The sequence below is a fragment of the Dipteris shenzhenensis genome, chromosome 30, assembly GCF_047967505.1.
Source record: "Dipteris shenzhenensis isolate YYH24624 ecotype China chromosome 30, Dip_SZ_1.0, whole genome shotgun sequence".
NCBI classification, from domain to species: Eukaryota; Viridiplantae; Streptophyta; class Polypodiopsida; order Gleicheniales; family Dipteridaceae; genus Dipteris; species Dipteris shenzhenensis.
This window is the reverse complement of record NC_141625.1, coordinates 11,118,215-11,132,674: the sequence shown is the minus strand read 5'-3', so window position 1 is coordinate 11,132,674 and position 14,460 is coordinate 11,118,215. Positions and strand designations below refer to the sequence as shown.

Genomic DNA, 14,460 nt, shown 5'->3' with positions numbered 1-14,460 from the left:
AGTTCTGCTAACAACTACAGTCTCACAATTTCATCGTCATTACCTATGTTTCCATTGTATACTAAAACCAGTTACCCATCTCTAGCTGTCTGTAGCTGTCTAGAAAGGTACAACTTTAGAGGTTATTCGACTGCAGCGGCACTGCTCTGGTCATGGACTTAGTCACCAACTGTGGGCTGCTTAAAAGTTAGAAAATTCATGGGACATGCCTAGTCTCTAGTTGGTACTACAAAGAAGCACAAGCCTTATTGCAATTTCCCGACATGATTAACCATAGCACAACATTGAAACTCACTGCTTCAGCACAATTCCTGCCCGACCGCAAGATCTACAAGAATTCCTGCTCTGTAAAGGAAATTTGAGATAATAGAACTCCCCATGCCAGACAGCATGCACATTTAAAAAAGAGTGTCCTATTGGAACCCTTGTCAGAAAATATATTGCACGCTGTACAGAAACAACATAAAGAAACAATCTTCATTTCGAGGACCTGCTGTCTTCTCCCAAGATTTCCAAGCTCTAATCCAGTACAGACATCATAAATCACTCTGGAAATGGGCAGAATAACAAAGCCAGTCTTCTTTAATCAAACTTATCAAAGACACAATGTGATTATAAACATATTCTAGCTTGAGTTCAATATTCCATATGCTCTGGAGGAATCCTCAAGCAATTAAATTCTCAGATTCTGCAAAAATCCTTTCAGCCACTTCTACAGCAAGCGTCCCATTCAAAAACGCTACATAGAGCATTTACGGATAAATGAATAAATAAAGATATATATAACAAATATATACGAGAGCTGCAATTTCAGAGCATAGACTCAAGTGATCTCCACATTACCATCAGGTCACCGGACCATGATTGAGGTCCAAAATCTGGCAAACAACCATATAACCAACTTTCAGCAGCCCTTTCTAGGTGATATAAGCTGAAAAACCCTCCTGTTAAAAACATCTGCATATGCATCCATGAATCTCAAATTATGCTGATATGGAAGTTACAAGCCGCTTGAGCCTGGGACAGGCTGCACGCACGCGTGCAAGAGCTTCCAGAGACACCTGCCAGAGATTTACAAAAGTTGTAACAATCCAGAGATGAGCCACACTTTAACTAGCACCCTAGCTAGTATCTCCCCCTCCCCCCCCCCCCCCCCTCTCTCTCTCTCTCTCTCTCTCTCTCTCTCTCTCTCCCCCCCCCCTCTCTCTCTCTCTCTCTCTCTCTCTCTCTCTCTCTCTCTCTGTGTGCATGCATCCCACATTCACATGCACATGCATGTGCACGCGCGCACACATACACATTTTTTTTGGGTGAAATCCATTTGTTTTTATATTTAAAAAACAGTCCCCAAGAAGGAGACAGCCAGCTACAACATCAGAAAATCTCATTATATGAAAAGGAAACAGGATGATCAAGATCCCGCGCTTGAAGACAGTCATAGAAGGATTGCCGTAGAGATGCGCGAAGAAGTGATACCTAGCCAAGAGTGGATCACCAAAGACCCTATGATTGCGAACCTCCCATACAGTCGATAGTGCCCAATAACAAACCCAATGAAAGAAAAGATCATATCCCAGCCTGACAGGATGAACAGTAAACAACCAGAATAGCTTGCCAAGGCAAGATCTATGGAAATGGACCTGGAGTCGCTCCTCTAGCAAAATAAATGTAGGCCATCTCCTGGTGGTTCTAGTGATGCCCTATAGGCCATGGTATGTGCCTTGTAGGCATAAATATAGGCACTTGTGGTGTTAGTGCCTTTTAGGCCACATAGGACACTTAGTCCTATGTGACACCTAGGACACTTAGTCCTAAGTCTAGGTACTTGTACCTTGTACTCCTTTGTTTTTTATTGTCCAAGTTTGACGTGACGGCTAAGACTTGTGTGACACTTTTCTACTTGCACTCTCTCTCTCTCTCTCAATCGATCCTACAATGGTATCAGAGCCCAAATTTGCTTCCTGCGTCATTTTCCCGTACTATCCGTACACAAGTTCGGACGTCCGTACAGGCACATACGGATTCCGTACGCTTCCTCCAGATGCTATCCCAAGCTTCCAGTGCTTTTTCGTCGCCAAAACGTACCTCATTGCTGGTTCCAAGCTGAGGCAACTGCTTGTAGGCTCCATCTGCAGCATTTTCGAGGTCCTCTGCAGTACCCGTGGCCATCTATCGCCACTTTTGTATTGCAGATCCAGGCCCCTAGCCCCCGCGACCTCAACTAGCCTCAGATCTAGGCGTCCAGCTCACGTGACCTCTTCAGAGTCATCTGCAGGAGGCGTCCTGCTATCGCGACCTCCTCAGAGACCTCCACAGAAAACACCTGCAGCCACACATTTATTTCAAAGTGCCTGAAGGCAGTTCCAGTTACGCTCCAGCCGTTTTTTGCACTTCGACCTGCAGCAGCTCCGTGGTCTGTTATAATCTACCTACAGAGGTCTTTTAAGTCTCAGCTTTAAGTTCAGAGGACCAGAAGCTGATTCACAAGCAATGTTTGCAGTCTTTTACTGTTTTTAACAGTTTTAACTGTCAAACCCTAATTTCCAACAGAAATTTTAGGACTTTTGACATCTGGACCTTCAACCTCTCAATACAATACTTTGGACAAGGTTGACAACTGAGATCCTTCCAAAAATTGAAGTTTTCAGTTATTTTCAGGTTCAGGACTGTCACATTGTGCCACGTCATCACTCAGATCAACAAAATTTGGGGCTTTTGTGTTGGGAGCTCAATTTCAACTAGTGTTTGGGACAGTAAATCATACTTTTGCAGTTTAAAGCCTTGAGGCTATACATTGGGTCTGATTATCAGATATTGAGTCTTTTCTGCAGGACATTTAGTCAGATTATCATACATTGGGTCACATTTGCAAACATCTCAGCAAAATTTGAGGCTTTTCTGCATTTGCCCACTTTTTGGCCTATTTGCCCTCAATAAATTTGGGGCTTTTGCCAGATTTGCTGTTTTTGCAGTGAACATTGCCTACCACTGTCACATTTGGGTCAGATCTGCATTTGCCCTTTGATTTGGGTCGAAAATTTGCAGATATTTGCTGTCATTTTTGGACAGCCAGCTTTTTGCAGTGATAGCCTTGAGACTTTTAGGTATTCAGGTCTCTTTCAGGGTATCACATTTGCTATGGCTGGAAACAATCAAGATTTATTTGGTGTTCTTCGTGAAGATGATAAGTTGGATGGCACCAACTATCCGATGTGGTCTTATCTCATGAAACATATTCTTGTTGCAAAGCATTTGTGGAATATTGTTTCTGGGGTTGATCTTAGGCCAGCCAATGCCACACTGGTTGCCTCTACTGCAGGTCCCTCTGCAGGGGGTACTACTCCTGATGCCTCATCCTCTAGCACTCCTGCTACTACTCTTCCAACTCAGGAACAGTCAAGATGGGATGCAAGAGATGCAAATGCACATTCATGTATTGCTTTATCATGCAAGAGAATCATTATTCCACACATCCGGTCTTGTAGGACAGCAAAGGATGCTTGGGATAAATTGGCTTCTCTCTATCAGATTCGCAATGAGGCACGTCTTGCATATTTAAGAAGGCAATTACAGGAAGTCAGCATGAATGAAGGTGACTCTATGGATGCATACCTAACAAAGGTCAAGGACCTCATGGAACAACTTGCCAACATTGATGAGGTGGTGCCAAATTCACAGCTTGTCAGTACCACATTGAATGGACTGCCAGATACATATCAAGGGTTTGCTACAACCCTTCGATTAGTGGCCAGGGTTCTGATTTCTGGTGTTGCGACACGTTTGGAGAAGAAAATGCTGAAACATTGCCATTTTGGCATTGTTTCTTGCTGCCTCCTCTCCACTGAGCCTCCTCTAGCCCTGTCATCCTTTCAGCCCTCCCTCAACCCCTCCTCTAGCCTCTGCCCTCTAGGATCAAGCCTCAGCCCCCTCCTCTGAGCTGAGATCTCCGCTCAAGGGTCAGTCCCTCCTCTCTGCCTCTCCCCTTCACATTTCTCTGCTGATCTCTCTCCTCCTTGCTTTGCAGGCTGCAGCAAATCTTCAGTCCCAAAATTCTCTTTTATTGCATTTTTTGCTGCTGTCTATTCCTCCCTCTCCCTCTCATTCATCCTTTCTTTCAATGGCTCTTCCTTTGGCATTGAGACGGACTATAAGTCTCCTTGGTGGTTGTAGCTTGATTACCTTGCCAAGTATTACGAGGCGAAAGAGCAACAAAAATCAGAGGCTTAGACAAAGTGTGGCTCATTTGATGGGAGTGAGGAGGCAAGGTATTTCCCGTGCCGTGTAGTGCCAACAACAAACCCTGCACATTTAATGCACTTGTAGAGTGGGTGTACATTATTGGAACACGTATGTGATTCTTGATTCTCGAGGTTGAGCATCGCCAACCTAGGTGCAACGGGTTCTTTCATTTGTGGTAGCAGACCTGCTTTTGTTTTTGCATCCATTTCTGCCTCATCGTTTGGGAGCATATTTTCATTTGCACATACATGTGGGGCTACCACTTCGCCAGCCTTGAGAGTCATACCAGCTGGACTTGTGGCCTCATGGCATCTTGGAAAGAGAGCACATGCAGATTAGTAGTGGGCCGTTTCTTTTATAGAGCAGATGTACCCACGGTAAAAGTCTGCAGTCCTTATTTCATTGATATGGTGAAGGAGATTGCAGCCTTTGGATCATCATACACTCCTCCCTCATGTGGCCCTACACTCCTTCCTCATGAGTACCATTGAAGAGGTGTGGCTGAATGTTGTGTCACATTAATGGGAGATGGATGGACTGACTCTAGGAGTTTATGTATTCAAAGGATCATTGCATATGCTAGAGAGGTCATCTTTTTAATTAAGGCTATTGACGATTCAAAGGAGGGAATATCAGTTGAGAGGTGGCCTAGCATTTGGATGAAGGCCATTGAGTTTGTGAGTGCAAATACTGTTATTCAGTTTTTAATGGTGAGAACTCTAACAGGACAGCAAGAAAGATTCTTGAAGATACGTACTCTTATATTACTTTCACTCCTTGCATGGAGCATGGGTTAAATAATATCTTGAAAGACATTGGTAAGTTGGATTGGCTAGAGTCTTCCATGGACCATTGAGAAGGGCAATAACTCGCTACCACTATATTTCAGCAATTTTTTGCTAGCTTTTCTCAAAGAAACTCTTTGACACATAATTTCTTACTTTCTTACAATTTCATCATGCCGAATCAAGCTTTTTAAGCTGAGGCAGCTTTGTTTCTTCTAAGTGGGATAAATGGCGTAAATGTAACTTTGCAAGGACTTAAATCATTGTTTTGGATGCCATCTTTTAGGATGATGATTTAGATTACAAAGCCTAATTTCATTATGTTAAGGGTTTTGATCAGGCATTGCTACCCGGTCTGGGTAGAGGTTTTGGATTTCCCTCAATACTTGGAGAAACTTTTGCAAACAATTGCAGCCTTGTTGGGCAAGGTGGTTTGTCCACCCTGGCAAAATGGGAATTCTAAAAGATTTTGCATATAGTGGGACACAAATGTCCCCAAATCAGAATCGTATTTTGTAACTGTGATAATGTTGCCATGGGCAATGCTTTTTATAAGCTCAAATGGGGTGTCTTTGTAGGTGCACGCTTTGAATGCATAAAATTTGGCGGTCACATGGCCTCGCAATGTCCTTTGGCATTGCTTAAGATGCCTCCAGAAGCAGTGCTTGCTTCCTTAAAAACAAGGATGCCCCTGGGACCTTCGACTTGGAACTTCAAAGTTGCATAGTTTGATGAGGATACAAAATTGGACTGACATGTTGGAGAAGTACCTGCTGAGCAGACATCATAGCATGTGACGGAGAAACAACATTCCAAAACTGATTAACACATGCCTTTGCAAGTTGTGCCTGCAAATTGGTCCAATTACCATCCTCATTTTGAACCTTACAAATATTTGAAATTTGCCTCCTATAGTATAAGCCTCCAAAAAAATCCTTGGGAGAGCAGCCCTTAAAAGTGAAAGCCCATTCGCCTGGCCTTGGTTTTCCACCTCTCAACCTTGCTATGGTCATTATATTATAGGAATGTCTAGCCCGACATAGACAAGTAGCCTCAGCATGAGATAATTCCCGAAATTGACTGATTTATGGCAAGTCCGGACAAGTGCTTTTAGCCTTAGCAACATCCTCCTTGAGAGAATGCATGTGGTTCTTGCCATACTCACGAATTACATGTTGCATACCCATAACATGCATAGTCAACATCGATGTGACAGTTTGCCCAAAGAGGAGCAATAGCATCACACACCATATCTTTTTATGCCTCATGTTGCAAATAACTATTATTTATGAGGAGCAGTCTTTTATCCGGTAATTTATCTTTTTGCATGTCATAAAAAGACATTTGTAACCAGAGAGGAGCGTGATCTGAATGCTGGACTGCATAATCAGCCCACACATTACAAGTGAATGTGCACACCATAATGATGCACATTTTAAGCATATACTAGCGATCCAAATGGGCTCGATAGACGTGTGCGCATTATGCGGAAATGTATAAGGGCCGTGTCTCTTTCCAAAGGTCAACAAGCCCAAACTAGAGTAGTAGTTGAGTCCATTTTATTTTCTCAGGTGCAAAGCATAGGTAGTATCTCTTGGCTAGAGCGCATTATTGAGATCCCCACAGAGAAAGGCATTTTGCTTCCATGGATATTGCACATAGCTTGCCAGATTAAAGCACTACTTTGTGAAGATTGTGGAGCCTTGCAAAAGACATGCATCACAATCCATTGACCTTCTTGGTCATTAAAAACTACACGCTGAAGGGCATGTTTGCCAAGGAACATCACTTCGGAAAAAGAGCTATCACTAGCATAGGAAATGTTATATCCAATAAAATGTCTTGTCTAGTCTTGCATAACCATGGGGATTGTGCTCATGTAAGGCCACTATATCAGACTTTGATCTCTTAACATATGCCCATACAACCTTCGATGTTCGCAGATCACATAAGCCATGTACATTGTAAGTCGAGACATTTTATTTGTGCCAGCATATTTACAGATTTACAGATTTGTACATTCACTATCTCACCAAAGCAAATCAAGACTGCATGTCCACCTGAGGATCCAAAGCATGATCCTGAGGTCCATGCAATATCAATGCAACTTCATCTTCTAAGAACAGAGTACAACTCGCAATCACCGCAGCCCAACTAATGCCCGTGCTTGAATTCACAGTAGGGGTATGCCCATTAGATGATGCACTTGTCCATGTATGAGGTTGAAGAGGTCTCCTAGCTATGACTATTTCCTCTAGGTTTGCCAACCTTCATTTAGAGTTTTTCCCTTGGCTTTTATTGGAGCTACAGATGGCATTTAAATGTTACCATTGGGAGTAGAAGAGACTTTTGTTTTTCCTTTATCTTGGACAGTAGTAGCTTGTTTCTTGATTATAGAGAAACAACGATGCCGTCAGATCATGTGACAAATGAAAGTCCATGGGTTGGGATGGTCTTATAGTATTCTTTCTTTCTGTAGTATTGGGATGCCATTTCACTTGCACTATTGTCTATGGTTGGGAAATGCCGTCTGTTGTGCTCCTGCGAGCTTCCCCTCCCCCCTCGCCGTTAGCCCCTACCTCCCCCTCGCCGCGACCACCTCCACCCCTCCCCTCCGCCCTCGACCCCCTTCCCCCTCCCCCCCCCCCCGCCGGCCACCTCGCTCCCCTCGCCTCACCTCCGCTCCAACCCGCCCCTCGCTCCAACCCGCCCCCTTGCCTCCGCTCCACCCCGCCCCCTCGCTCCTACCCGCCCCCTCGCTCCTACCCGCCCACTCGCCGCCACTCCAGCCCGCCCCTCGCCCCCGCTCCAACCCGCCCTCGCCGCCGCTCCAACCCGCCACCTCCGCTCCAACCCGCCTCGCCCTCGCCTCGCCTCCGCTCCAACCCACCCCCTCGCCTCCGCTCCAACCCGCCCCCTTCGCTCCAGCCCGCCTCGCCCTCGCCTCGCCTCCGCTCCAGCCCGCCCCTCGCTGCTCCCTCGCCATCCACCCCGCTCCAACCCGCCCCCTCGCTGCTCTTTCACCCCCTCGCTTCACCGGCCCCCGCCTCATTCCGCTCTCCCCGCCCCCCGCTTCACCCCGCCATTCCAACCTCGCCCCCCCCCGGCCCTCCCGCGCCCTTCTGTACTCCCCGCACCCCGCAGCCTTCACCCCGCCCTCCGCTTCGACCCCCCGTCCCCTCACTTCGCCTCGCCCGCCTCACCCCCAGGCTCCACCTCCCGCTTCATCCCCTTCTTGGGTGGCAGCCTGTTTTTCCTCATCGGAAGCTTGCAGTTAGTCTTGGCGGTATGGCGGCCCCCTGCCCGGATCCGGAGGCCCAGTCGGACCCTCCCTCTTCAGATGCCTACCGCGTTATCCTGACAGAGCAACAATCATCCCGTGTTCAGGAGGTAGCCATTGACTTTGCTCGTACCTCTGTTTACGGTAGAGTCATTGGACACTCCCCCTCCAGGTCTACCATCAGGGACTGGCTCCAGTCCACTCTCCTGCTAGAGGATGGCCATATAGAGGAGGTGGCCCTTATGGGAAGGGGCATCTTCTGGCTCAAACTCTCCAGTGAGAAAGCTGCGAGCAACCTGATTGCCGGTTCCCCCACATCGGTGGAGGGGAAGATCATCATGATAGTCCCGTGGTACCGTGGTTTCAGCGCAGCGGACTTCGATGTTCGGTTCCGTATACCTCGCCACCCAGTGACACTAGTTTTTCCAGGGCTTGCTACTGAGCTGCGGCCGATTGTCAGGGACTTGGGCTCCCATTTTGGCTGGGTCATGCACGACACCTTTGCCGACGCGGTGACCACGGCAGGAGCTCCCCGAGTCCGTGTGGCTGTGGCGGATCCTGCGACTCTCCCTGCAGTGATCGAGATTGTGACAGGTGCCGACAGTATCACCCAGAGCATGATAGTCACCGGACAGCCAGGTCAGTGCCTGCGGTGCCACGGCTTTGGGCACTTGGCGGCTACTTGTCCACGCTTCGCCAGCTCGTCTCGACCCTCCCCGCCCCCGCCCCCTCCGCCCCCACCCCCCCCGGACAGCCACGTCAGGAGGAGCCGAGGCAGTCGGAGCCTGGGCCAGAGGTAGTGGGCGGTTGGACCGAGGTTCGAAGGAAAAGAGGAAAGAACAAGAAGATTTCGGATAAAGGCAAGGAGGCAGAGGTTACCCTTCCTGCAGCAGCACTCCAGAGACCTGGCAGGCAGATGCCCCAGGGACCTGGGAGAGCTTCTTCTTCGACGGCAGCCCGCCCCCCTCAGCCTCAGATCCTCCTCTCTCCCACCCCCCCGCCTGCTCCCCAGTTTCCCCCCCTTCGCCCGACCCGCAGTTTCAGCCCCCGCCTCCTCTTCCCCAGTCTCCTCCCCCTCCCCCTCCCCCTCAGCCCCAGTTCCAGATGCATCCCCATCCCCCTCCCCCCTGTCCCCCTCGCCTCTCCTACAGAGTTAGTTGCACCGTCGGCTTTCCAGCCGAGTGCAGCCCCCGCTCCACCTCCTCCACCTTCTCCGCCAGTCGCCTCCGTGGAGCCCGAGTCGCCTATCCCGCAGCCTCCTCCCCCTCCCCCCCCGATGGCAGGACACCCGGAGTCTATACCACCAGTGGAGCAGGCTTCCCTTCCCGCTAGCCCCTCAGTGGCAGACTCAGCTGGGTCTCAGCTCCAGGAGAGAGAGCTTCCTCGAGACTTTTACAGATCTGGCCCCTGGGACTACCTGGATGTGGCCGACCTTGGGACCTTCCCGGCTTGTCTCGACATTAGTATCTTCCTGCTCCGCAAAGGGGCCGACGGGAAGATTGCTGCCTTGGCTCCCAGGGATGGCCCTAGCTTCGCCTTCACGTTCCTCAGCGATGGCACCGAGACCTGGACAAACGACTCGGTATGGGAGGCTCTCAGAGAGCAGACACACGCCCAGATTTGCTCCTGGATAGGCCCGTCCGGTGGGCAGCTCCTCGAGACTCAGTGGTCCGAGGGCGATGTGCGCTTGCGGTGGCGTTGCGCTGCCAAACGCTTCCGACTGATTGTGATCCTCAGACCCCCCCTGTCATGGCCTCTTCCCCAGGATGTCAGAGCTTGGTCCCAACAGAAACTCCGAACCTTCTACGGGATGACCACTTCAGAGATCTCGAGCTGGCTCGAGAAAGCATTTGCTCATGGCACCAGAGGCCTCTCGCCATTGCTGAAGGTGTTGAAGAACGGGCAGGACGACCCCGTCTCCCCCTCCAAACCTTCTCATAAGCGGCAGCGCCTCCATTCCGATATGTCTGATTCTTCTTCGACTTCGACCGCGAGCAGACAGCTGTTCGCAGCCCCCCATCCCTCTCCATGAGCCTACACCTCGTATCCTGGAATGTGAACGGGTTTCACTCTTCGGGCACCCGTGGTCCCAGGAAGCTCATTTTGCGACAGGAACTTCAGCCTGCAGTGATTGGTCGATTGGATGTACTGCTGCTCCAGGAGCACAAGCTTTCTGCGGCTCATTCCCGTAGCTGCGGGAAGGTTCTCCCTGGACGCTCCTACACTTATTGGGAGCCTTCGATCGGCGCACAGGGGAGGAGCGGGGGTGTCTGTACCTCCGTGTGCGAGCAGTTAGCCCAGGTAGTTTTCGGTCACGGCACGTTGATCCCAAGCCGAGCCCTTTGGGTAGGCCTGAATTTGGAGGGATCCAAAATAGGAATCCTCAACATTTATGCTCCCACAGACCTCCGATGCAGAGCCACCTTCTGGAGGACACTTACAGGGATTCTTCCAGACATGGATTCCTGGATTGTTGGAGGAGACTTCAACAACCTGGAGACCTTGGAGGACCAGCAGGGTAGAGATCCGGAGTTCACAGGTATGGCTCAGGCAGAGCAGTCAGCTTGGGACTCTTTTATCTTCGCGACAGGAGGGAGGGACAGTTGGAGAGACCCGTCCTTCCGGCGTTGGCACGGGAGCCTGGACTTCTCTTGGGGCTTCCGCAGGGAAGGAGGCAGACTCCTGGAGAGGCTTGATAGGTTTTATGTCAGTGATTGGGCCATCAGCAGAGGCGGCCAGGCGGGTATAGTTCCAGGGACGACACTCTCCGACCATGCGCCTGTGCTCCTATCATTAGATTCGGCAGCCCAGACTCTCCCCCCCCGATCATGCAGGATTCCCGACTCCATCTTCTCGAGGGTGGACGTGCGCAGCAGCATTTGCAGTCTTTGGGACAGAGACTGGGGGGAGGGAGTGGATCTGGTAGACTCGGTCGCGCAGGCTCTGCAGGAGTCCAGTCAGATCTGCCAGCTCGCAGCCCTACAGGTTCGACAGGATTGGTGGGACAGAGAGAGAGCTCTTTGGAGGGACCTCGCCTCCATTCAGCGACTTCAGCAGTCTTCCCCGGGCTCGGAGGAGCTTCGGATCCAGGCCCTTCGAGCCAGAGCCCTCTTGGAGGAGACCCTCCAGCGTCGCTCCGAGTTCTCCTATCACGCCTCTCTCTCCTTCTGGGCCCGAAAGGGTGACCGGATGTGCAGGGAGTTCTTCAGGACGCACGGCCAGAGAGCTGCAGGTGATCAGCTTCGGAGTCTCAGGACAGCGGATGGTCACATCGTTACGGATCCGGGGGAGGTCCTGGGGTTGGCCACTGACTTCTACAAGACCCTCTTCCAGCAGGAGCCGCTTGCCCCTCGTGCTAGTCGTGCCCGTGAGGAGGTGTGGAGGCACATTCCATCCCTGGTCCAACCTAGCATGCAGGCGACGTTGTTGGCGCCGTTCACCTCGGATGAGATGTTGGAGGCCTTGATGGCTATTGACGGACAAAAATGCCCAGGTGAGGATGGGCTATCCCGAGCATTTTTCACCTCCTTCTGGGACCAGATCCATCAGCCCCTCCTTGCAGCTCTGCAGGGGATTTTCAGCAGCGGTCAGATGCCAAAGTGCCTTTCCTCAGGACTGATTTGCCTCATTCCGAAGGGAGGAGATAGACAGGAGATCCACCAGTGGCGTCCGATCACTCTCCTTACCACTGCCTACAAAATCCTCGCCAAGATGATCAGTGCCAGAGTTCGGCCTCTACTTCCAGACCTCGTCCATGACACTCAGACAGGCTTTGTCCAGGATCGCAGTATCCTGGATAATGTCTTCACCTTTTCAGAGGCGACGGAGTGGGCTCAATACAGCGGATCACACCTTGCCATTTTACTTCTCGACTTCGAGAAGGCCTACGATCGCGTGGACTGGTCCTTTTTGGAGGGGACTCTGGAGCGGCTAGGTTTCCCGGCAGGTTGGATTCAGGGTATCTCAGCTTTGTACAGGACAGCGTCTAGCAGAGTCATCATTGGAGGCAGGATGGGTGAGCGCTTTAGCTTGGAGAGATCAGTACGTCAGGGCTGTCCCCTGGCTCCTTACCTGTTTCTCTTCTTCGCCGAGGCCATGACTTACTACCTTCGGGCGAGGTCCACAGGGCTCAGGGGTGTTCGCCTTCCACTCCGGGAGGACACGGAGCTTCTGGACTCGGAGTACGCAGATGATACAGCCCTTTATGTCCAGGACGATGAGAGGATGCTAGAGAGGGTGCGGATGGCCCTGGAGGTTTTCTGCTCGGCCGCTGGTGCGAAAATCAACTGGAACAAATCAGTTGGTTTTCTCACAGACCCGGGGGCGTGTTCTCAGTGGGGGCGATTTCTGGGCTTCAGATGGATTCCACGTGGACAGACAGCTAGATACCTTGGCTTCCAGGTTGGCCTAGACATCACGCCAGCTCAACAGTTTCTCCCGGTGCTAGATTCCATCCGACGGAAGCTGGCTTTCTGGAGCACTGCTAAGCTTTCCCTTGCAGGTCGTGCCTTGGTAGTTAACCAGGTCCTTCTAGCCACGGCTTGGTATGTGGCTTCCTGCTGGTGCTTCTCGAGATCCAGCGTGGCACAGCTCAGGAGGTTGGTTCGGAACTTCCTTTGGTCTGGGGAGGATGGGCATAGAGATACCAGAGCCAGGGTTGCTTGGCAGACAGTCATTCTTCCACAGGCTGAGGGTGGTCTGGGGGTCATTGATCCAGAGCTTCAGAGTCAGGCCTTGTTAGGCAAGCTTATCATTCGCGGTTTGACCCCAGGGGGACAGACGTGGAAGATGTTACTTCAGCAGGGAGTCGGCTCTTGTGTCCCGCGCCGAGGTGGAGAGTGGCTACCGTCCCTCAGGTGGATCTTCACTTCCGCCCCGCTCACTCAGCCCCGCTCCCCACTCGTTCGTAGCCTCCTCATGGTTTGGAGGCGGCTCCGTCTCAGTCTCATTCAGTCCCCTCCCAGCTGTCAGGAGGAGATCGATCGACAGTCGCTTATCTGGAACGGTCAGGTCAGAGATGCCGAGGGTCTTCAGTTGGAGGAGAGATCACATATCAGGTGGGACGGCTGGATGAGGGGGCCAGCCCGATCCCTTCGTGTTTGGAGGGATACGTACAGACATCTGGAGATGACAGATCTTGCAGACGCAGCTGGAGGTGTACGAGGAGCCCAGGCGAGACGTACGGAGATCGACGGTGCGATCCCAGCTTCTTGGTTGGTTCCACCGGAGCATCAGATTCTCATGCCTGGTGATACCCGTTGGCTGGGACAGTTCACCCCCCGCGGCATTCCACTGGTGATCGCAGGACGCTTGGATGACTCTTCTATCTCCTTCTTCGCGGCCTCTGGGGATGGCAGACTCAGGAGAGAGGGTGCGCTCATCGACCCCCTACTCCCGTGGCAGAGGGTTCGGGTCGTAGGCCTCTTGGGGAAGGTCTGGCATACCGACCCTAGCATCGAGCAGGACCAGGTGCAGCTTTGGCGCCTTTGGCTTTGGGAGGGGCGGGCCTTGGCAGAGCTTGAGTGGGACCCAGGAGAGTGGTGGTGGCCAGAGATTGTGACAGGACAGGGACCAACCTCCTTCTTCGCCTACAATACGACTCTGGGCAGGCGAGTTCTCGGGAGGATGCAGTGCCGCCCCCCCACTCAACGACCCAGCTGGTATGCACAGGGTATTTCCAGGTTCTTTTTGCAGGCATTCTGGAAGGCCTTGTGGGAGAGCTGGCGGCCGCGGAAGATCTCATACTTCCTGTGGCTTCTGGCCCACAAAGGTCTTCCAGTGGGGAGCTGGTTGAGGCAGATAGGCTAGGATGGTTGCTGCCAGATTTGCCATGCGGATGAGGAGACACCAAAACACTGCCTGTGGAGCTGCACGCGCGCCCAAGAAGTGTGGAGGTGGACTTTTGGGATTCTTACTCGCGCAGCACCAGAGCTAGGATTGATCACTTGGGGCGCGTTCTGTTGGTGCAGCACCGCACCTGGTCTTCATCACCTATTCGAGGCATGCCAACGGGACCCCACTTTCCTTATTACACAGGGGACGTGGGGACCGCTCGAGGGCATCCCACAGCACCTAGCAGAGGCTGATACAGGAGTCCGGGAGAGGCAGCCAGTCTGGGAGATTATTAGCAGCATCACAGGGTGGCACATCTGGACC

The 14,460-nt window shown here is 51.5% G+C and overlaps 1 protein-coding gene across 1 annotated transcript in view; it reads right to left on the bottom strand.

Annotated features, from left to right (window-relative positions):
• Positions 1–560: 560 nt before the first annotated feature.
• The window catches only part of LOC147881712 (F-box/LRR-repeat protein 15-like), a 64,114-nt gene continuing 50,214 nt past the window's right edge, over positions 561–14,460 (bottom strand). Inside the window, exons 17-18 of the mRNA XM_087401255.1 lie at positions 1,005–1,061; positions 561–878 (exon numbers count right to left, since the gene is read on the bottom strand). Coding sequence (XP_087257381.1) covers positions 846–878; positions 1,005–1,061 — 90 coding nt within the window. The 3' untranslated portion in view covers positions 561–845. The remainder of the gene's footprint in view (positions 879–1,004; positions 1,062–14,460) is intronic.